The sequence below is a fragment of the Tiliqua scincoides genome, chromosome 4 (genome assembly GCF_035046505.1).
Source record: "Tiliqua scincoides isolate rTilSci1 chromosome 4, rTilSci1.hap2, whole genome shotgun sequence".
Taxonomy (NCBI): Eukaryota; Metazoa; Chordata; class Lepidosauria; order Squamata; family Scincidae; genus Tiliqua; species Tiliqua scincoides.
In genome coordinates this window covers 200,826,155-200,850,412 of record NC_089824.1, presented here as the reverse complement: position 1 = coordinate 200,850,412, position 24,258 = coordinate 200,826,155, and the positions used below count along the sequence as shown (strand labels likewise).

The window sequence follows — 24,258 nt, the reverse complement described above, 5'->3', positions numbered from 1 at the left end:
CTGTAATAGCATGCTTCCATTCTGTTAAGCCATTCCCTTTGGGGTCCACCAAGCAATCTTCTGCAGTTAGAAGATAAATTGGCTTCTTGCATGGTTTTGGCATTATTCAGCTGAGGGCATAAATCTCTAGGATATGCTTCTGTTTCTTCTGGTATTTTTCTGACTTTCAGCATTTGATACTTAAGTAGCTGCTGAAGACTGAAAATGGTGTCGCCAAGAGATTGGTATGTATCTGATATGGGGGGGGGGGGCAGGTTTTTGACGTGTACTGGATGACTTTCTCAAGTCTACCCACCTATGCAGTTGTGTAAGGACTAGAAACATTATTTCTGGAAGAAAAAACAACAAGAAATGATGCATTCTCACCTTGAAATAGGAATGTATGAAGCTGTTTCTTTCTAAGGGGCCAATCCTATCCAACTTTCCAGCACTGGTGCAGCTGCAATGCAGCCCTGAGGTAAAGGAACAAATGTTCCCATACCTTGAGGAGGCCTCTGTGACTGCTTCTCCAACACAGGAAGCAGTGCATACCCCATTGACACAGCAGCACCAGCACTGGAAAATTGGATAGGATTGGACCCTAAGTCAGACCTGTGGCCCAACTAGTACAGTATTGCCCCAGAGTGACAGACACGGAAGTTTCCCAGTCCCCACACAGAGACACAGGTTGAACCTAGAGCTCCCTGCATGCAAAGCATCTGCTCAGACACTGAGCACATCCATTCAAGGTCTCTGCCTGTGCCATCAAAGAGGGCCCACAGCCCCACATATTCAGATTGTTCAGTCTTCCGCTGAAATCATAGGACCTACTTGGGCTCATGTCAACAATCCTTGCACTAGCCCAATAGAATTGTTGCCTCCCCCAACAGCTGATTATTTTTATTACATCACAACACTGATGTTCCTGGACGGGGGGGGGGGAGCAGTAAGTTTCTTCAGGTGCCAGTACGTCCATGTAAAGCGGCCGCTCGCCCTCTGCTTCCGAGCTGTTTGGGATGGCGAGAATAAAGTGGAGGAGATGCCTCCATTTTGCTTTTGCAGGTGCGACTGGCTCAGAAATCAAGGGAGATGGGCTGCTTTCAGTCCTGGCACCTAAAGAAACTTACTGCTTCCCTCCCTCAAGGAACACCAGTGCATCACAAACTGCTTATGGACTCTCCCCCCTCTCCCCAGAAGCAGTATTGTGAACTGCATCCAGAAATAAACTAGCAAATAGTGCATCCTCAAGAGCAGTGGCCTGACAGAGTCAAACAGCTGAGCCCTGCTGACTACACAGGCCACCATGTTCTTCACTCATTGTAGTTTCAAAACAGTCTTCAAGGGCAGCTTCTTGAGGGACACATTACAGTAATCTAGTCTTGATGTCACCAATGTGTGGACTACTGTAGTCGGATTTGAATGACTCAGGTAAGGTCAAAGTTGGTGCACTTGCCCGAGCTGCCCCTCTGTTGCTGATACCTAGTTAGCCAGGAGCAGTGAACCAAGCAGGAGCCCCAAACTGAGAACCTACTTCTGCAGAGGGAGTGTAAATCTATTCTGAACAAGTTGATAGTCCAATATCTGTTTACCATTCTAGCAATGCAGTTTGCCCCTCAGTCATATAGACTTCATAGATCAGTAGAAAAGCACATGTTTTGCTTTCATCAGGTCTATATATGTTTTAAGCATATAGCAGCACGTATACATCAGTAGCATATATGTTTTGCATGCTGCTAGACACCAATTTAGGCAGGAATGTCAAACCCGTTCCATATAGAGGACCAAAGTTAGCATTCATGGTGCCTGTTGATGGCCAGAAATGATATCATTAAGCAGAAAGTGACATCATGAAGCAGATGATGGCCAGAAATAAACACTTTATTCTCACATAGGGTTGAAGTTAGCATTCATGGTGCCTGCTGGGTTCTGGAAGTGACATCATGAAGCAGAAAATGACATTATTAAACTCGTCAGCTGCAAATGACAGAAAAGAAAGTGTGCAAATCTTGTTCATATTTTCAAAATATGAGAGAGCCCAATGATAAAACTGGAAAAGCCCAATTATAATGAGGGCTGGATGAATTGCACTTCTGGGAGCTTTATAAGTTACACTTCTGGAGGCTGCACTTCTGATTCATTGCACTTCTGGGGACTACATTTGGCCCGCGGGCCTTATGTTTGACACCCCTGAATTAAGGAGTCTCTCGTAGCAGAGGTGGAAAGGTTCCTGAATGAGATCCTGGGGAGCTACTATCAGAGCAGACAATACAATGGGCCCTCCTTATCCATGGACTTGGTATCAGTAGTTATTGAACAGTCGCAGATGCCTCCCTACACCTCAAAGGCCTCCAGGATGTGACTGGAAGTGACTTCTGGTTCTCATTCATTACCTCTGGTTGCTTTCAGGAAGTGTTCTGAGGTGTGGGGAGGCTTGTGGCTAACTCTATTGGCCTTCCTCAGAATGCCCTGGAAGCAATTGGAAGTCACAAACTTGCGCAAATTGGAATTCACTTGCGGTTGTGCCTTAGAGGCCTTCTAGGAGGTGGAGAGGCCAATGGAGTGTGCTATGGGCCCGGCATGACCTTCAAGTTATTGCAGCATTTCGACCCTGCCTCCACCTTGGGACACCAGCTTCCATAGGTTCAGGTATCTATGGGTGTGTGTGTGTCACGGAATCTGCACTTGATACCAAGGGCCCATTGGACTAGATCATATTTGTTTAAGGTGCCACAGGACTTTGTTGTTTATGCTACCTATGGGACATGACCTCTGTACCTCTCTCTCTCTCTCTCTCTGCTGTTCACCAATTTGCAATCCTTATTCCAGGAAGGCATCATTTCTAGAATTGCCAAGTAAAAATAGGTTGTTAGTATATAGTCTAGTCTGTTTTGGAGAGCAGCATGCAGCAGAGGACCTCTTCCCAGGAGAAGTAACCTGCCCCCCCATCTCCTGCTCATGTCGACCTTGTGCTGGTTATGCTGATGCTGTGGCAGAAGCACTGCAGTGTGCTCAGTCATTTTAAAGGAGCTGGATCCTCCCTTATATCTCAAGCACAGAAAAAGGTAGCTCCTGCCCCAGTGTTTAAATATCTGCATGTATTTGCTTTTAGAATATGTTTGTGGGTCATTTACCTTGGCATTTTCTAATTGCTTACTACGTATGTTTAATTTATATAGATTGTTATGAAACGTCGTTCTTTCCACATATTGCCCATAGGTTAACAAAGATGACAGATTTTCATTGCAATCCTATGCATGTTTACATAGAAGTAAATTCCACTGGGTTCCATGGACCAGCTCCCAGGTAAGTGTATGTAGAGCGAATGACATACCTGCTTAGAATGAAATGATCTGACCTCTTGAGAACACTAGGTGGAGCCCTTTAGTTGACAAAGATGCTTCTGGAGCTGTTGCTTAAGAGTAGATGTTCACCAGCTTCTCCTTACCTTTTCTTTGGGCAAAGAGCTTCTACTCCTGTCCTCTTGGCACAGGAAATTGCTATAATGGAATTGTGTTTAACATCATTGTAGCTTCATAGATCTCACGAAGGCTTTCGACCTGGTCAGCAGGGATGGCCTGTTCAAGATTCTCCCCAAGATCGGATGTCCACCCAGGCTCCTCAGCATCATCAGGTCTTTCCACGAGGACATGAAGGGCACTGTACTCTTTGATGGATCCGCATCAGACCCCTTTGACATCCGAAGCGGAGTGAAGCAGGGCTGTGTTCTTGTGCCAACCTTGTTTGGGATTTTCTTCGCTGTCCTGCTGAAGCATGCCTTTGGAACTGCAACAAAAGGCATCTATCTCTGGACCAGATCATATGGAAAGCTCTTCAACCTCTCCAGACTGAGAGCAAAGTCCAAAGTCCAGCTGAAATGTCTGCGTGACTTCCTCTTTTTGATGATGCAGCTGTCATCGCCCACTCTGCCAAAGATCTCCAGCAGCTCCGGAATTGTTTTGGCAAGGCCTGCCAAGACTTTGGACTGATGATCAGCCTTAAGAAAACACAGGTCATGGTTCAGGATGTGGACTCACCTCCCTGCATTACAATCTCTGCGCATGAACTGGAGGTTGTCCATGACTTTGTGTACCTTGGCTCAACGATCTCCGACACTCTTTCTCTCGATACCGAGCTAAACAAACGCATCGGTAAAGCAGCTACCACGTTTTCCAGACTCACAAAGAGAGGCTGGTCCAACAAGAAGCTGACGGAACATACCAAGATCAAGGTCTACAGAGATTGCGTCTTGAGTACACTTCTGTACTGCAGCGAGTCATGGACTCTTCACTCACAACAGGAGAGGAAACTGAATGCTTTTCACATGCACTGCCTCCAACACATCCTCGGCATCACCTGGCAGGACAAAGTTCCAAACAACACAGTCCTGGAACCGGCTGGAATCCCTAGCATGTATGCACTGTTGAAACAGAGACGTCTGCGTTGGCTTGGTCATGTTGTGAGAATGGATGATGGCTGGATCCCAAAGGATCTCCTCTATGGAGAACTTGTGCAAGGAAAGCGCCCTACAGGTAGACCACAGCTGTGATACAAGGACATCTTCAAGAGGGATCTGAAGGCCTTAGGAATGAACCTCTACAGGTAGGAAACCCTAGCCTCTTAGCGTCCCACTTGGAAGCAGGCTGCGCAGCATGGCCTCTTCCAGTTTGAAGAGACACTTGGGCAACAGACTGAGGCAAAGAAGGAAAGCCCTTAGCCAGGGAGACAGACCAGGGACAGACTACACTTGCTCCCAGTGTGGAAGGGATTGTCACTCCCGAATCGGCCTTTTCAGCCACACTAGACACTGTTCCAGAACCACCATTCAAAGCGCGATACCATAGTCCTTTGAGACTGAAGGTTACCAACTAGAACATTGTAGCTGATGTGCTGCGGTGGAGACCTGCAGAGTGAGCCAACCTAAGCGCCTGCCTGTACCAGGGTTTCAGTTGCATGACAGGATTTCTATTCACGTTGTACAACCCTTCTGTAAACTGAATTGGTATAAATACCCCTATTCACTGTGGGGATAACTAAGGTATGCGGAGCCTTTTCTCAGAGCTGTTGGACAACTGGAAATCCAGTTAATGTCAAATGAAGAGTAGCTCCTTGCCAGCAAGGATTTTCCCCCATGTACTTGCTATAGTGGCTACCAGCTTCTCCTGGAAAGCCAACTGCACACACTGCATGGTTATGTGGTGGCCATGCATTCAAACCTCACCAATGAAATGTAAGCAGAGTGTCTATTTACAATTGTATTTCCGTTCAGGCAAGTATATTTTAGTAGAAATTCAAAACATCTGTTTCCGTGTACTCCAACTGATTGCACTGTGAAATTAAAGTGCTAATTAATTAATTAAATTAAACTAAAGTGAAATTAATTAATTTCCCAGAATCATATGTAAGGCCTAGGTAAATTAATACAAATAGAAATGTTCATGCGTGGGGAAGAAATTGTGTTATAATTCATGCAGATTGGTATCCTAAGTTTCTGCCCAAAATTAAATTTATTATATAATTTTCAAAGGAAGCATTTTAATTGAAACCTAGTTTTATTAACTGTTCTGAATTAGCAAGGATCAATCTTCTTTTTGTACCTATGCATTTATTTCTGGAATTCATTTTCTACATTTCATTTGGAACCCCCTTGTTTTATCCGTCTCTGTTCATTATATGACTTTTGGATAAGGACTAAAAAAAATCTCTGTTTAATATTAACTCGATATCTGTCTTTATGATAAAAGATTTGAGTGTGCAGTGGAACATAGTCTTGAAATCTGTATTCAGCTGAATTGCCCAACAGTTAATATTTTACACAACACGAGGTAAAAGAAGGATTTTAACTTTAATGACAGCCTTGGCAGGAGACTGTTTGGTTAAACGATAGTACACAGTGAATACTAGCTCAAAATGTTCCCAGTAGTGAGTAAGAAAGGAATTGGCTGCGTGCTTTCTGTGCCGCAAGGTAATAAATTTGTAATAGGCCATGATAGTCTCAGAATGCTCAAGGTAAATGCCAAGCAGCTGCTCTTTGGAACCGCCTTTCAAACTATTTGGTGCTAACACACACTGGTGTCAGCTGGTTGAAGGTCACTCTTTGCCTTTGCTACTCCAGGAGAGTTCATGAGTGTAGGAAAGAACTGCTCCAAAAAGCACAGGGTGTAGTGTAGTGTAGTAGCCAGAGTGTCAGACATGAACCTCAGACTCCTGAGTTCATTCATGTATCCTCCATGGACCTTGAGCTCATTCAAGGAAGGTTGGGAGGCAAATCTAGTGAAATGAGATTAACCGAAGCGGCAAACATTATGGAAGGGAGAACAGTGTTGGAAGTTGTGATGGATAATTCATGGGCACTGCCTTTCACACACATGGTGCTCATATGTTCATAAGTAGATGAACGTTCAACCTGTAAATTTCAGTCCTCCGTATCCCCCAGGTAACAGTTGTTTGAGTTCACTTCAATAAACCTGGCACTTGTTTTTAAAAAATGCTTTTTCTATTGCTCTCCATTTTTCTCCTAGTAAACATTTGAGCCAGTATATCAGCCTGCAGTGCCATCCTGGTTATGTTTTGCATGGGGCCAGTTCTACACTCCTAGGATGTGACTGTTAGACGGTAAAGGCTTAATGCTAGCTGGGGCAAAATGAGCATTTTTTTTTTTACGGTTGCATTTGTACAGTATTTGTATTTTGGAAAATGTCTTCATATTTATTTTGTATTTTGGATATATCCAAATTTGTATTTTGGAAAATTGAAATGTTTAAGTAGTCCTAGTGATGCCACAGAGCAGGAGAATAAGGTGAAGGGCACTGAGAGGTGAAATTTGGTGATGATTTTGTCCAAAGACGAGCAGCATCAATTGGAGATTGTCAGTAGGAGTTGGTGAAAAATACCTTGATGTTTTTCTGCATGGATTTCTGTTGTTTAGGTATAGCCAAGGGTGAAAAAAAACAACTGAGGCTGATACTTGGGGAATGCAAGAAGAGGACTGTGTAATAAGCAATAATCTGTTGGGTTGAAGCGGAGTGGGACAGCAGAGAGGAGGGGGACAGCTGGCAGGTGCAAGTAGATCAGGGGTGTCCAAAGTTTTTCGCAGGAGGGCCACATCGTCTCTCTGACACTGTGTCGGGGGCGGGGGGAAAATTAATTTAAATTTGAAATTTGAATAAATTTACATAAGTTTACATAAATGAATATATTAAAGATGAACTTCTATGAATGAATGAAGGTCTTGCAATAGCTCAAGGCCTATAAAAGGCCTTGCACAAGCAAGGCTGGCCTTTCCTTTGCTGCCACTACTGCATCACAGATGTGAAACAGGAAGCAGTGGAGCGAGCCCTCACCCCACAGCTTACGTGAGAGGTCAAACAATTGCCCTCACGCTGAGAGCAGTTGCGTTGGGCCAGTGTGGGCTCCAGCAAGTCTCTGGCGAGCCAGAGGCTCATTGGAGACTAGGGGCTCCCTGAGGGCCGCATTGGAAGTCCTTGAGGGCCGCAAGTGGCCCCAGGGCCGGGGTTTGGGCACCCCTGGTGTAGATGAAGAAACTGCATTGGATGGTGAAGGAGACCATGTTGGTGCCCATAGGGCGGTAGAGGAGAGCTGAACTGTTCCTGGAATGCCAGGATCCAAATGATCGATTCTTTTTCGTTGAGGGACTGTTTTTTCCCCCAAGCTGTATTTTCTGTACAGTTCCAGTTCATTTTTGTGCAGCTGCTCTGACTCTTGTGCTGCCCACGTGTGGAGACATGATCTTTCTTGCCTGCATGTCATGGCAGCCTCCTACTAGTAACAAGTTCTACCCCCTTTCCCCCTCCCAAGTTCTAATTATTAGAAATGCAATGCATTACTGTATTGGAGCTCACTGTTCTCATTAAAGGTAACAATTAGAACTTGTTCTGTATTCAGTGAGAGCAGCAAGAAGCCAATTTTAGCACTGCCTCCTTGCCCATAATTACAATATTCCATGGTTCTCAAGCTCAATTATCTCTTTTCTGCAGCCTTGCTGTGCACTTTCCTGGAAGGTGGCCTTTGTCTATAGGGCAAGTGCAACTTGTGGAGAAATGTGACCTTGCTGAGCATGGTAGTGCCATAGTCATGTTACTTGCATTGCTCATGCCTGTGTGGGTTGACCAGAGATATTGCCATTCCATAGTTCCCTTTCTTTTACTCTATATCTGTTCTCTGTGCTACAGCACTGCTCGCTCAGACAGGGCAGGCAAGGTTGCTTGCATAATTTTCAAGATGTCACCAGACTTGCAAAATTATGGTCAAGTCTTGGGAAAGGATGTCTTGGGAGGTGACTGAATTGCTCATCCAGGAATATGCCTAAATAAGGGAGCAGGAGATTGCATCACTGAAATAGACATGCCTTCATATATGTGGCTTATAGCTAGTTTAATTTCTCAATCTAAGTGTTGGGTGACAGGGATCTCAAACTGGGTGATTTCTGGCAGTAGGGCTCAGACTGTGCTGTTGAGGCAGCTCACAGCGAGAAGGACTGGCTAACCTGCCCCCCATCTCATTAACTTTCAAGAGTAGGGTAGTTGCTAAGGAGCCATGGTAGCCAAGCTAAAGAAAGAAGGTCTTCTATCTAAAGTTCTGCAAAGAAGACTTTATAGGACCTCACTGGGGAAGCTCAGTTGGTTTGGTCACAGTGGGAAAGTCATTACAGTTCTGCCCATCTGCTCTCCTAATTAGAAGGACCCATGGCAGAGCCCCTCTTCAGATCACAGTAGAGCATCCCAATCCCAATCCTAGTCAGTGCCGGTGCAGCGGGACTGCATGGCCCACACCATATCCAGTGCTGAAACTGGGCAGGCTGGAGGTTCCCTGCTCATTCGTTCCCTTATACCTGCCCAATGGAACTACTCAGATCTGCCACAGCAAAATTGCTGGCACAAGTCCAAGTAGCCCCTTGTAGGGCTTTCAGGCTCAGAATGGGGGTTAGGATATGGCAGAGGCCTCCTCCTCCTCCTCCTCCTCCTCCTCCTCCTCCACCCCTTCCTGGGCCTGAACCACCAATCTGAAACTCCCCTTCCCTGCCTCCATTCTGCCCTCCCCCTGCCCCTGCACTACTTGGCACTGCTTTTACCAGCTCCAGCAGCTGCAGGTCAGAATTCAGTGCTGGTGGGACAGCACAGGCCTTCCTGCCAGTGCTCATTACTCATTGCAAATGTGCTTTATGGCATGTTTGTGATGGCTAGCACCAGTGCAGCAGCCACTGCGTCAGCACTAGTAAAGGTTAGAACTGGGCTGTGAGATTCATATGTGGAAAGATACACTAACAGAGCCACATTGCAAGGTCTCGCCTTTTATCATTTCTCCTTATTCTGTAAATATACCGTCTTTGTTTTCTGTTGGTAGGTTTAAACTACTGGATGCTGAGATCTTGCAACTGTGCCAGTGATGTCTATCAAGATCTAAAGTTCTATTAAGAGTCTTTTGTTATGTGAAGAATGTCAATATTGCTTGCATCAGTGCTCTCAATATTGTGAGAATAATGAGTCCTTTACAGAAAAGATGGATGGAATTTGGGATTTCCTGGGCACAACTTCCTCCATCTGGGCCTGGGCACAAGGGGTCAGTGCTGGGCAGTGAGTTTGTCTGAAATAGCTTGAGTATCCATGCTTTCACTGGATGAATTGTCTGGCTTTCATTGATACCTTGCTGAAATCACACTGTTGGCATTTTAGAGTATCAGCTAGACCAGGATGGTCCAACCTTGGGCAGCTGGGGGGCTGCATGACCTTTGTGTGACCCCTGGCTGGGCTGACACGGGCAGACCCAGAAGTAATTGTCGGTGATGTGATGATGTCATCACCAATTATTTCTGCGTACTGAACTGCCAAAGTCGTTCGGCAGGCTCAAAGTAGAGACAGGAGCAGTGGGGCACAGTCTTCCTGCTGCACTGTTCCGCCTTCTCCTTCTCCAAGGAGAATCTGGCATGGCATGGCAGGGAGACCGAAAAGACTCCAGTATGCCCCACCCTACTCCAGCTGAGAAGTTTTAAGGTGCTGTGGCTGGCCGGCCTTGCAAGAACTCCCTTCCCCAGCATGGCCCTACACCAGTCCAACTGACAAATTCGAAGGCATTGTGGTGTACCTTTGCCTGTCTGCTCACATGCAGCACCGGACTGGGGGGGGGGGAGGAATGGGGACTTCATGCCACCTGAGGGCCACATGTTGGATCACAGTGAACTAAACCTTCATTTGATGCTAAAATCATCATCATGGTCCAACATACTACACCAAATAGCTGTAGAGGAAATGATGACTTCATGATGTGTTCCCCTTTTCTATGTGGATGAGAAAGCACAAGTTTACTAGAACAGCCTCCAAAGCTGAATTCTTGCAGAATGTAGCTGCTTCTAAAATGTTCCTCCTTCCTGAAGTTTCATCAGAGCATCATCCTGTTCATCATATGTTTTCCGAACTTTACAATGCAATTTGCCTGTGGAGGCTAGATGTAGCTATCCTTAAAATCTTGTTTATTTCAGTTTTCTCCATTTGGTTTTGAAGCTGCTGCTTTTGTTGCTAAACAAAGTAGCACTGAAGGGGATTACACTCCCAAGGGTGCCACTTTCTTGCATTATATGAATTCTGCCTTTTCCCTAAACCTTCTGGAAAGTACATGGCCGTCATTTTAATTTTGGGGTCCTCGTGGTGTGTAGGTGGCTCATCGGTTTTGTCCACAATTACACAGCATACCAAGAACAAAGCTAGGAACACTACTTGGGAGTGCTGGTGCTCTGCCTTGCATTCTGCTGCCTGTCAGTAACCTTTCTTTTTGCTCAGCAGGAAGAGTCTTATGAAGTTTTTCTTTTTAGTTCTGTAAGTATATGATGGAGTACAAGAGGAAGGCTTGATCCAGTGCTGTTAACAAATGCAGTTTAATGTGCCAGTTGGATTCTTTTATTTTTATTGCCCTCTGAACATTTTGTATAAAAGGCATTTTATGTTTTGGGAAAAAATTGTGTATATAAATTTCATCCTTGGACATTAAACCAGTTGGGGTATGATCTTTCTTTTCAAGTGCAGTGCCTACATACAGAGGGGTCCGAATTGAGCTCAACAAACCACTCTTTCTCTTCCACCCCCACTTTGGTGTATGCCCAGCAGATGCCCAGAAAGCGAAATGAGGAATGGGAGGTCAGTCCTCACTTCCCATGACTCCATCCATCAGTTTCCTTCTATTTGGTCAATGTGTGTCTGATCCTGAGCCCACATAAGTTGCTGTAAAGGAGGCTAAGTACTGAATGAGCTTGAAAGTAAGTTGATGTGCTGCCTGCAAACATGCCAAGGAGAGAGGGGAAGATAGTGGTCACTGTTGAGCCATATAATAAATAATAATAATAATAAATAACAACTTTATTTTTACCCCGCCTTTCTCCCCGAAGGGACTCAAGGCGGCTTACAACATATTAAAAACAATTTAAAAACAAATAAAAACATATTAACACATCATAAAAAACAGCAGTCAGAGTAAAAAAATAGGTAAAAAGAGCATAGAGCAGCAGCAAGTCATAAAAGAATCAGGCCTGTAAAAAATATTAAAAGATGTTAAAAAGATGTTAAAAGGCTGAGAACTCATAAGGCCTGTTTAAACAGAAGGGTCTTCAGGCCTTGCCGAAAGGTCTCAAGAGAGGGAGCCATTCTTAAGTCAAGGGGAAGGGAGTTCCATATCCAAATGATGATATCTCTCTTTGTTGTTGTGCCTAGTAAAGAAAGATTGTATCCCTTTGAATTTGGATATTATTATTATTATTAATAATAATCTTGGGGAGTGTGAGCCTGCGGCAGTAGGTTTGACATGTATGGATCATTAGCTGATTCAAGTTGGACTTTCAGTGTCAGTAATGGATCAGATAGAATGGTCTGCCTCATCACACTAGTGCAGGGGTGCTCAAACCCCGGCCCGCGGGCCACTTGTGGCCTGCGGTGGGTTCCCGTCTGGCCCCCATGGGGTCCCCCCATCTTCAATGGGCATCCGGCCCTCACCACAGCCTGCGCTGGCCCCATGCGCGAGCTCCGGCTCTGGTTTTCCCTCGCTGCCACTATCAGCAAAGGAAAGACCAGCCAACTGCGCACGCAGGGCCTTTTATAGTGGGAAGGTAACACGAGACTTGCAGGTCTTGCATTAGTTCAAGCCTTGCAAGTGTCGCGTTACTTCCCATTATCAAAGCCCTGTGTGCACACTGGGCCTGTCATTCCCTGCCTGGCCGGTTGAGGCCAGGCAGGTGGCTGGACGGCCAGGTGGGCGGGCGGCAGCACAAGCCACCTGAGCGAGTGAGCGAGCAGGTGGGCGGGGAGGGCGGCTGGGTGGGCAGGCAGGCAGGCAGGCAGCCAAGTGAGCGATTGAGTGGGCGGGCGCCTGCTGCACAAGCCACCTGAGCCAGCGAGTGGGGGGAAGGGCAACTGGATGGGCAGGCAGCTGAGCAAGTGAACGAGCAAGTGGGCGACTGTGTGACCAGCCGGCCAGCAAGCTGGCTGGCTGCAGCACAAGCTGTGGGAGGGAGGGTGGCCAGGCAGCCAAGCGGATGAGCAGGCAGGCAGCCAGGTGGGTCAGTGGGTGGCCAGGCTGCAGCACAAGCCACGCAAGGGAGGGAGAGAGGGTGGGCAGGCAGCCGAGCGGGTGAGTGGATGAGTGGACATGCCACCTGAGTGAGGGAAGGAGGGAGGACAAGGAGATAGGCGAGCTGGCGAGTGTGCGTGAAAGTGCTTAAGAACTGGCTGGGGGGTGACCCACCCTTCCTGTGTGTGAAAGTGCTTAAGAACTGGCTTGAATTCATTCATTCATATAAGTTCCGCCTCTAATATATTCATTTATGTAAATTATGCAAATCTGAAATGCAAATTAATTTTTTTTTTCTTTTTGACACAGAAAAAAGAGACGATGTGGCCCTCTTGCAAAATGTTTGAGCACCCCTGCACTAGTATATACAATGGCCATAGGGTTGCCATTGACTTTGCCAGCTCCTCCATTGAAACCCTTGTAGACATCTAGTATAGGGATGTTGGTTGAATAGCTGACTCAGTAGCCCCTAGGTGCTCAAACTCTCCATAGGATAAGGGTGAGCTGCAAGCAGTGAGGCAGCTGGGATGATTGTCAAAAAGAAAACAACTGAACGTGGCGGTTGTTGGGGGCCCTTGAAAGCATCCTGGGATGGAATCAAAGAGCTAACATCTGTTTCAGATTGAAATGCCTTGTTGAATATGGAGTCCTTTGCTGAGGTTTTAAGAGCTTCCTATTGTATGAGATGAGTTTGTCCTTGACATCTGGACAAAGAGCTTCTTTTGTTGTCATTTATATACTGCTTCTCTCTTTAAAGACAGCACTCAAGGCAGTTTACCTGGTCAGGCTAGTCTAAACCACCATTTTTTCAGTGGGGTTTTTACAGTATGTTCCCACCCCTCTTGCTTTCATAGTGTGGTTATCTTTCTGGCGGTGTGCCAACTTCAGCAGGAAACGTAGATCATAAGCCTGGACTTCTCAAACTCCAGCTGGAGCTCTTTAGCAACTCTGTCTTGGTACAGCCTGGCATCTGTCTCCCATCCAGAAATACAACCATGGGATCTCCTGCTTAACTTCAGGCAGTAGTGGCAGTGCAACCATCAGACCACACCTCCTGCCCCTGTAATTATGTCTGTTGTACTGGAATGTTATTGAATTTATATTTTATAATTAGCAATACAACAATGGTCAAAGAAATGATGCCTGCCACTTTATTAGAAGCACTTGTTAAGGCCATTGTTGGAAAAACAAACCCTATTCTTGAACCCCTTGGGCTGAACACCTGTTTCTTTTTTTTCTTTTTTTAATTCAAGGTGCTAGTCAGGCAGTGACTTAAGAGCTCCAGAACATTTGGATGCAATGGGTGGGTTAGATCCCTTTCAGTTTAGCTTCTGACCAAGACTTAAAACTGAGTCTGCTTTTGTGAATCACCTGTATTGAAAGAGAGAGAGGCCTATTTCCTTTTATTTATTTATCACATTTCCTTTTGGTTCTCACAACAACACTGTGAGGTAGGTGAGGCTGAGAGAAAGTGACTGGCCCAAGGTCACCCAGGAAGCTTCGTGGCTAAGGGGGGATTTGAACCTGGATATTCCAGGTCTAAGTTCACCTTCCAAACCACTACACCACCCTGGCTCTCTTTTAGATCTTTCAGTGACTTTTGATACCACTAACATAGCACAGATTTAAATAAATTGGCATATGCCCCTTTGGTTGAAATAGCAATCTTAAATTCTAGTTGCTAAGTGATGAATCCAAGTAACCTGCTCTCTTTTCAGCTTGACTGTTGCACACTATTAGTAGTACAGTAGCCATATTTTTAAAAGTGGATAGGTAATTAATGTAACTATTTTTTCTACCTGCATTCATTGTATTTTGTTCATTCAGGGTTATTTAAGGATTTTGCCCTTTCTATTACTCGTTAGTGATTATTTCTTCTTAAGAAATGGTTTTTCCTTGTCCAGGAAATCTTTGCAATGCATAATGGAAAGCCCAACCTGAGAATTCTGTTGTGATTTCAAAATGTCGAATTAATTCTTTTCATTCTAATTTTAAAAGCTCTCCTTAACAAACATTCGGAGTGCAGCTAAAGGACTTCTTCTGTGACACCTACAGTAAATAGGAATCTTGGAAAAAATGATATTCTGGAAAAATTAATGCCCTTAAATCCTGAAATAACAAGGAGGTGTACAAAGAAGTAGGAACCAATTTTGCTGGTTTAGGAGGGAGCTGGTGTTAAAATGAGGGAATGGCAGCTTTGAACATTGAAATGATCTTCCCCAGAAAATAGACTGCTGACAAGGATAGCAGAATCTTTAAGAACATAAGAACAGCCCCACTGGATCAGGCCATAGGCCCATCTAGTCCAGCTTCCTGTATCTCACCAGGTAACAAGAGACCTCATCCTGGTGGCCTCCCTTGCATCTGGCATTCTGACATAACCCATTTCTAAAATCAGGAGGTTGCACATACACATCATGGCTTGCACCCCGTAATGGATTTCTCCTCCAGAAACTTGTCCAGTCCCCTTTTAAAGGTGTCTAGGCTGGACGCCAGCACCACATCCTGTGGCAAGGAGTTCCACAGACCAACCACACGCTGAGTAAAGAAATATTTTCTTTTGTCTGTCCTAACCCGCCCAACACTCAATTTTAGTGGATGTCCCCTGGTTCTGGTATTATGTGAGAGTGTAAAGAGCATCTCCCCATCCACTCTGTCCATCCCCCGCATAATTTTGTATGTCTCAATCATGTCCCCCCTCAGGCATCTCTTTTCTAGGCTGAAGAGGCCCAAACGCCGTAGCCTTTCCTCATAAGGAAGGTGCCCCAGCCCCGTAATCATCTTAGTCGCTCTCTTTTGCACCTTTTCCATTTCCACTATGTCTTTTTTGAGATGCGGCAACCAGAACTGGACACAATACTCCAGGTGTGGCCTTACCATAGATTTGTACAATGGCATTATAATAATAGCCTTAGTTTTGTTGCCTTAGGGGTAGACCTCAACAAGTGGGAAACCCTGGCCTCTGAGCGGTCCACTTGGAGGCAGGCTGTGCAGCATGGCCTTTCCCAGTTTGAAGAGACACTTTGCCAGCAGTCTGAGGCAAAGAGGCAAAGAAGGAAGGCCCATAGCCAGGGAGACAGACCAGGGACAGACTGCACTTGCTCCTGGTGTGGAAGGGATTGTCACTCCCGGATTGGCCTTTTCAGCCACACTAGACGCTGTGCCAGAACCACCTTTCAGAGCGCGATACCATAGTCTTTCGAGACTGAAGGTTGCCAATATACCCTTCCTAATGATCCCAAGCATAGAATTGGCCTTCTTCACTGCCGTCGCACATTGGGTCGACACTTTCATCGACCTGTCCACCACCACCCCAAGATCTCTCTCCTGATCTGTCACAGACAGCTCAGAACCCATCAGCCTATATCTAAAGTTTTGATTTTTTGCCCCAATGTGCATGACTTTACACTTACTGACATTGAAGTGCATCTGCCATTTTGCTGCCCATTCTGCCAGTCTGGAGAGATCCTTCTGGAGCTCCTCACAATCACTTCTGGTCTTCACCACTCGGAAATGTTTGGTGTCATTCGCAAACTTTGCCACCTCACTGCTCAACCCTGTCTCCAGGTCATTTATGAAGAGGTTGAAAAGCACCGGTCCCAGGACAGATCCTTGGGGCACACCGCTTTTCACCTCTCTCCATTGTGAAAATTACCCATTGACACCCACTCTCTGCTTCCTTGCCTCCAACCAGGTTTCAATCCATGAGAGGACCTGTCCTCTAATTCCCTGACTGTGGAGTTTTTTCAGTAGCCTTTGGTGAGGGACCGTGTCAAACGCCTTTATGGGTTAACACTGCATTGCCACCTGATCTTACGTAGATAGACAATGTAGAGCAGTCATTTTCAACCACTGTGCCATGGCACACTGGTGTGCCACAGATGGTCTGCAGGTTTGCTGCGAGAGTTTGGGGGAGGATCATTTGTTAGTAGGGCCACTGGGTGATGCGAGCCTCTGCTGTCAATGGGTGTGCCTTGACAATTTTGTCAGTGTGCCATGAAATGAAAAAGATTGAAAATTGCTGATGTAGAGGATGAAAGATGATGACTTCCATTTTCTGACATCTTTCATGGGGACTTCTGCCATTTCAGGTTGTAATAACCTGTTGCCTTTTGTAAGAGAGTCGGGGAAAGTGTTCTTGGCAGCATTTCATTACAGTGGTGTTACAGCAGTATCATTATAAAGCCTGGGGAAATGACAGCTCCCAGATTGTTTCCTTTGAATGCCATCAGCTGTTTTGGAATGGTGATTGTTTGCTGGACAACATCTTTGACTAACCCCCAATATTGAGGGAAGGGGTGTTTGAGCTCAGCTGATGGGTGTAAGGATAGGCAAATAGATGTCAGCTCTAGGAAATGCAGCAGCAAAAGCCTCTTTAGTAGTGTTGTGAGTTCAGCTGCCTCAGTCACTGTGGATGGGTGGCTGTGTGTGCCAGGTGTTTTAACAAAAGGAGCCTAATATTCCTGTAATGGCTCAAGTATGTTCTTCTGGTGGCCATGGTCCAAATTTCAAAAGAGGATGCTGACCAAAAGGAGGGCTGTGTAAAGGGGAAGCGGGGGGGGGGGTTTGATGAGAGAGAGAGAAATTCAACTACAATTAGCTTAATCAGGGTGCAACTTTGGAGCTGGCTGGAACAATGGATCCTTGGGAATCTGGTGCAGGATTAGCAGCTGTGCTTTCTGCTAATAGAAATGTATCCTATTCCATGATCTGCTTTATTTACATAAAGTAAATATGAAAAAGACCCCAAAACTATCCAGTCCTCTCTCATTCAAAGGATCCTGTAGCATTGCCCCTGGAACTTCTCACTCCTTGAGGACTGTAAATAAATGTTCTGTTCAGACCAGGTTGAACCAGTCCCTTCCCTACCCCATTCCTGCTTGTCCTTATCAGAGCTTGTTCTTGTCTTTCATGTTTGCTCTGTGTGTCGTAAGCCTATCTACTAGGGACTGTGTCACCTTTGAACATGCAGTATCTAACACAATTAGCTCTAAAGAAGTGTTTAAATAATAGTAATAATTCTTATCTCACTGCAGGAGCTGCGAGTGTTTGGTTACAGAGCATGGCTATATCCTCAAATTCCAGAGTAGCATTTCCTGAGAAGATCAATAATATTGAAATATAGCAGTGCTGATTGAAATCCTACTTAGGGCACTCAAAAAGCTACTTATGAAAGGGGAGAAGCAAGGCTGCTGATTAGGGGAGAAAATACAAAACCTCAACTGTGTACCAATGTGCTCCTGTAGCTTTCCCCGTTTTTCTTATTATGTCTGCTTTTTGGACACAATAATATTGTTCAATGGAGTGTGGGAAGGGGTTGCTGCAAAAAGGTAGGTGTGCTATAATGTGATGACTGACCTGCCACTTTAAATGTTCATGGCTTAACCATAATATTGAAGGCTATGAACATGGGTAGGAACTCAGTGTGAGTAGTGTGTTGGTAGCAGTGGTAGAGCTGAAGCTCAGATGCTGAGACTTCTTCTCCAGGGAGACATGTTTGGCTGGAAGAGGTGGAATAATCTCCGTAAGAAAACCTGGTTTAGAATATAGTAAGGATATATAGTTGTAGTACTTAGCATCCATATGTCTCCTTTACTGGGCTCAGAGGACCTGATCTGCGGATAAATGAATCTGCAGATACGGGATCCATGGATATGGTGTGTGTGTGTGCGCACACACACACACACACACACACACACACACGTACCCCCCCAGGATTATTAAGATCATGGTTGAGGTAAGGATTCACAACTCTCATGTAGCCAGCACTCAAACTCTCTAAAAGAATATTTGAAGAGAGGGTTAAGATTGCCAAACTAGAACATCATTGTGGCAGAGCTTTACCACTTGAATGACTTTTGCATATTTCAGTGAATGTAGTCTATGTAATATGTTTTTGGTGGACAGGGGCAGATTCAGAGGGTGGGCTTACAAGGGCACATGTCAGGGGCTCATGTTATTTTGAGGACCTTGGCTGATCTGCTCACCCCAGTATTGGCTACTGTGGGACTTGCAGCAGCCTAGAAGTTGACTTATGAAAAATTTGAGTCATTAGTCCAGGAGCCCTCTAGCAATCCCTGTTAGACCCCAAGGAAGAGAGAGAGAAGAAAGTGTATACGTAGGCACTTACTCCTCCCTCTCCTCCCTGGTTACCAGCATACATCCAGTGTGAGAAGGTTGGGGGAGAGGGAGGAACTGCCCCTGCCCACTGCATGCTAGTCCCAGGTAATCCCAAGTATGAGGGAATGAGTCAAGGGCAGGGTAACACATGCTTACAGAACTGAGCCCCAGGTCCTGGCACATTCTGGCACCAGCCATGTTGGTGGCACACCATTTTGGAAACAAAATTCTCTAGAAATGCCCTCTTGCAGAATTAAGTGCATTGCATTACATTGTCTCCTCCCCCATCTACTGTTAACCATAAACCTAGGCTTTCTTTCCCCGTGTCAGCTGCTATCTGTATCTCGGAACAGAGCTGGAGCCAGTAGTCGTTAGCACATCTCCTGGCAGTCTGTTGGACTTTGCTGCGAGCAGTTCGGAGGACCTGCAGGTTGCGCTCACTGGGACAGGCCTTGTATGCTGCTTGAGCTCTCCTCTTTTCCTCAATGACTGGTGTCAACTCCTCAGAGTGGGCTTCAAACCAGTCTGCCGCCTTGTTGGTCTTCTTGCCGAATATGGACAAGGCGGTGTTGTAAACGGTATTCTTGAAATGTTCCCATCTGTTGGATGCGTTTGCGTCGGCCGGGCCTGGAAGAGATTCCTCAAGCGCTTGTGCAAATTCCTCCACTTTTCTCTGATCCCGGGTCTTGCTGGTATCAATGCGAGGTCTTCCTTCCTTTTTCGTGTGATACAGTCGCTTTGTTTGCAGTTTCACTCTGCTGCACACCAGGGAGTGGTCAGTGTCGCAGGCAGCACCATGATAACTGCGTGTGATCTTGATGCTGGGAAGGCTGGAGCGTCTGGTGAGGATCAGGTCGAGCTGGTGCCAGTGCTTTGATCTTGGATGTCTCCAAGAGACTCTATGTTGGGGCTTTGTGTTGAAGAACGTGTTGCTGACACAGAGACCGTGATGACAGCAAAACTCTAGCAGGCGTTGGCCATTTTCGTTCATCCTCCCAGTGCCAAACTGACCTAAGCAAGTGGGCCATGAACTGTTATCAGCACCAACTCTAGCATTGAAATCACCGAGGATGAACAATGGCTCTTTTACAGGGATTTTCTTGACAGTGGTGGCCAGGTCATCATAGAATTTGTCTTTGGCTTCTGCTGGAGACGACAGAGTCGGTGCATAAGCACTGATGAGAGTGATAGGTCCTGCTGATGACTGGAGCTGCAGGGACAAAATTCTTTCACTTCCCACAGTAGGTGGGATGATGGATTTCAGCAGGGTATTTCTGACCGCAAAGCCAACGCCATGTTCCCTGGTTTCATTTGGTGGTTTTCCCTGCCAGAAAAATGAGAAATTTCTCTCCTTGACAGATCCGGAATCTGGCAGCCTAGTCTCTTGAAGGGCGACGATGTCCATCTGCAGTCTGCTCAGCTCCATGTCGATGACAGCTGTTTTGCGTGCGTCGTCTATTTCTTGCAGGTCATCAGAGAAGCCAGGTGTCATTGTCCTAACGTTCCAGGTGCCCAGCTTTAGGGCAGTAGTTTTCTGTTTTCTGTTGCATGGTGCAGAGTTGTCGATCCGCTTGTCGGTTTTCACCCTAAACCCCACGCACCCCATGAGGTTAACGGACCGTGGCGAGGCAACACCTTACTGGCTGGGGACTGCCCAGCTTAAGGCGGGCGGTAGCTGCCCAATGAGATGCAATGATCTCTCCCACCGTCGGAAGCAGCCCCTGGCGTCATGCTCTACGCCAATCGAGCAAAGACTTATAACCGGTAAACTGCTGCTTCCCGTGTTGTGCCGACGCCGTATGGCGAAGTTGGAGTGAGTTGGATGTTGCCTTGACGGGCAACATCAAGGGGATGTATGATGGTATCAAGCAGGCCCTGGGTCCAACACAGAAGAAAATTGCCCCTCTGAAGTCTGCCACAGGCGAGGTCATCCAGGATCGGGCGCAGCAGATGGAACGCTGGGTGCAGCACTACTCTGAGCTATATTCCAGAGAAAATGTAGTCACCGAAGAAGCACTGAACAACATTGAGTGCCTGCCTGTGCTGGAAGAGCTTGACAGTGAACCAACCCTAGAAGAACTTCACGTGGCCCTGGACTCCCTTGCCTTTGGCAAGGCACCTGGAAAAGACAGCATCCCTGCTGAAGTCCTAAAATGCTGCAAAGAGATCATCGTCACTGAGCTGCATGAAATCCTCTGTCTCTGCTGGAGAGAAGGTGGAGTACCTCAAGACATGAGGGATGCAAACATCATCACGCTGTACAAGAACAAAGGTGACAGGGGTGACTGCAACAACTACCGCGGCATCTCTCTCCTTAGCGTTGTAGGAAAGCTGTTTGCCCGAGTTGTACTAAAGAGGCTCCAGGTACTTGCAGAGAGCGTCTATCCAGAATCGCAGTGTGGATTCCGAGCCAACAGGTCCACCACTGATATGGTATTCTCCCTTAGACAACTGCAGGAGAAATGCAGGGAACAACGACAGCCACTCTTTATAGCCTTCATAGATCTCACAAAGGCTTTCGACCTGGTCAGCAGAGACGGCCTCTTCAAGATTCTCCCCAAGATTGGATGTCCACCCAGGCTCCTCAGCATCATCAGATCTTTCCACAAGGACATGAAGGGCACTGTTGTCTTCGATGGCTCCACATCAGACCCTTTTGACATCCGAAGCGGAGTGAAGCAGGGCTGTGTTCTTGCACCAACCTTGTTTGGGATTTTCTTCGCTGTCCTGCTGAAGCAGGCCTTTGGAACTGCAACAGAAGGCATCTATCTCCGGACCAGATCAGACGGAAAGCTCTTCAACCTCTCCAGACTGAGAGCAAAATCCAAAGTCCAGCTGAAATGTCTGCGTGACTTCCTCTTTGCCGACGATGCAGCTGTCACTACCCACTCTGCCAAAGATCTCCAGCAGCTCATGGATCGTTTTAGCAAGGCCTGCCAAGATTTTGGACTGACAATCAGCCTGAAGAAAACACAGGTCATGGTTCAGGATGTGGACTCACCTCCCTGCATTACAATCTCTGAGCATGAACTGGAGGTTGTCCATGACTTTGTGTACCTTGGCTCAACGATCTCCGACACTCATTCTCTCGATACCGAGCTAAACAAGCGCATCGGTAAAGCAGCTACCACGTTTTCCAGACTCACAAAGAGAGTCTGGTCCAACAAGAAGCTGACGGAACATACCAAGATCCAGGTCTACAGAGCTTGCGTCCTGAGTACACTTCTGTACTGCAGCGAGTCATGGACTCTTCGCTCACAACAGGAGAGGAAACTGAACGCTTTCCACATGCGCTGCCTCCGACGCATCCTCGGCATCACCTGGCAGGACAAAGTTCCAAACAACACAGTCCTGGAACGTGCTGGAATCCCTAGCATGTATTCACTGCTGAAACAGAGACGCCTGCGTTGGCTTGGTCATGTCGTGAGAATGGATGATGGCCGGATCCCAAAGGATCTCCTCTATGGAGAACTCGTGCAAGGAAAGCGCCCTACAGGCAGACCACAGCTGCGATACAAGGACATCTGCAAGAGGGATCTGAAGGCCTTAGGGATGGACCTCAACAAGTGGGAAACCCTGGCCTCTGAGCGGCCCGCTTGGAGGCAGGCTGTGCAGCATGGCCTTTCCCAGTTTGAAGAGACACTTTGCCAACAGTCTGAGGCTAAGAGGCAAAGAAGGAAGGCCCATAGCCAGGGAGACAGACCAGGGACAGACTGCACTTGCTCCCGGTGTGGAAGGGATTGTCACTCCCGGATTGGCCTTTTCAGCCACACTAGACGCTGTGCCAGAACCACCATTCAGAGCGCGATACCATAGTCTTTCGAGACTGAAGGTTGCCAATACAAGGCTTTCTTTATAAGACTGTCCCAAAATTTACTTGCCACCTAAGCCCCAAGTTATCTCTACAAGCCCTTATGAGAAGGATTCTGTAGACATGATTAATAAGAATATTTATATATTGCTTTTCAACAGGAGTTGTTCACAAAGTGGTTAACATAATAAAATAAATCAATAAATGGTCTGTTCTGCCTGGGAATTTTCTTTGTTCTTTGAGCAGCCAGGTTGCTTGCTATCAATTCGGAAGCTCTCGGATTCAAATACACTTTTTAAACTAATGCTGTGAATGACTGCCCGATGAAGTGCTTCATATGGCTTGTTAGAGACCTTTAAACAACTAGAGTTGAATTGGTCTAATGATAATTAAAAACACATTTAAATAAAGATTCTTTTACTCTCAGGTTTTCAGTAGGATCGACAGTAAAGTTTTTAAATTGTGAGGGGGGCAGACTCCTGTTTTTCACTTGGGTGGGGAAAGTGTGTTTATATTTGTTAGAAACTATGTACCAGATCGGTGGTGTAGCTGGAGGGGGGTGGAGCACTCAGTCTGGCAGGGGGGTGGGCGAGCGTCCCCTTCCTTCGGAGCCATTCCCAGCGGGGGGGGGGCAAAACGGAGCCGTATGGCCCCCCCTCCAGCTACGCCACTGTACCAGATGAACTTGACAATTGATAGTATTTAATTAAAATAACAAGTAAATTGAGAGATTACATTGACTAAGGGTGCAATCCTATACACACCTTCTGGGGAGTAAGAGCCCAATCCTATCCAACTTTGCAGCTCCAGTGTAGCCACAATGCAGCCCTGTGGTAAGGGAACACATGTTCCCATACCTTGAGGAGGCCCCAGTGACTGCCCCTCCACAACAGGATGCAGTGTACACCCCACTGGCTCAACTGCACCAGCACTGGAAAGTGGGATAGGATTGGGCCCTTAGTCCTGCTGAATACAGTAAGACCTATTTTTGAGTCAACATGCATAGGATTGCATGGTAAAAGATGCTGCTGCCCTAGATGACTAAGCAGTGTGGCTGCTATGTACTGAACTTAGATGTATTTGCTGACACATCACTGCTTCTCATTTGTATGAAACAGCAAAGTTTAGTGGATTGTTTGTTATGAGATTATTACTGAATTCTTATATTTCTGTTTTTCAGAGTCAGGATGAAAGATTTGTTTTCATTGCCGAGTGGTACGATCCAAATGCTTCACTATTTCGACGTTATGAACTTCTGTATTACCCCAACGATGGGTCAATTGAGATGGTAAGATCCTTTGCTATTATAAAAATAATTTACCTTAACTTTTCTAGGGTGTTTTGACAGTGTTATATAGTATGGGGAGGGGAGGGGGGGTGAGGGGGTGGAAGAGGTACCCTCAAATTAGGACTGATTGAGCAGTCTCCCTGGACCTCACCTGTTCTCCAGGTAAGTGGAAGACTTATTTTGGGCATCAGTGCTGAACCTATCCTGTGAACTTGATTGGTGGCACAGAACTGAAGCTGTTGTGGGAGGGGGGAAATAGGAACATGGGGAGCACCAGTTGCAGGGAAAATAAGGGAGAGGTGTTTTGGCAGCAGTGGCTCAGGTTATCTTCATGGTTGGTGTGGTTCAGGGCCAAGATGGTGGCTGGCTTTGTATAGCCCTGGCCATGCAACCTAAAGAATGAATAAGGTGGCCTTTTGGACTCTGTGCTTTCCTTCATATTTTCCATCAATGAGTCTGATGATTGCTGTAATTGCCTCTGGAGTTGGAAGCA

General features: G+C 46.3%; 1 protein-coding gene across 1 annotated transcript in view; it reads left to right on the top strand.

Annotated features, from left to right (window-relative positions):
• Window positions 1-24,258, top strand: part of LOC136647778 (nucleoside diphosphate kinase homolog 7-like) — a 105,346-nt gene that overhangs the window by 5,532 nt on the left and 75,556 nt on the right. The window contains exon 2 of the mRNA XM_066623543.1: window positions 23,658-23,765. Within this exon, the coding sequence (XP_066479640.1) occupies window positions 23,658-23,765 (108 nt within the window). The remainder of the gene's footprint in view (window positions 1-23,657; window positions 23,766-24,258) is intronic.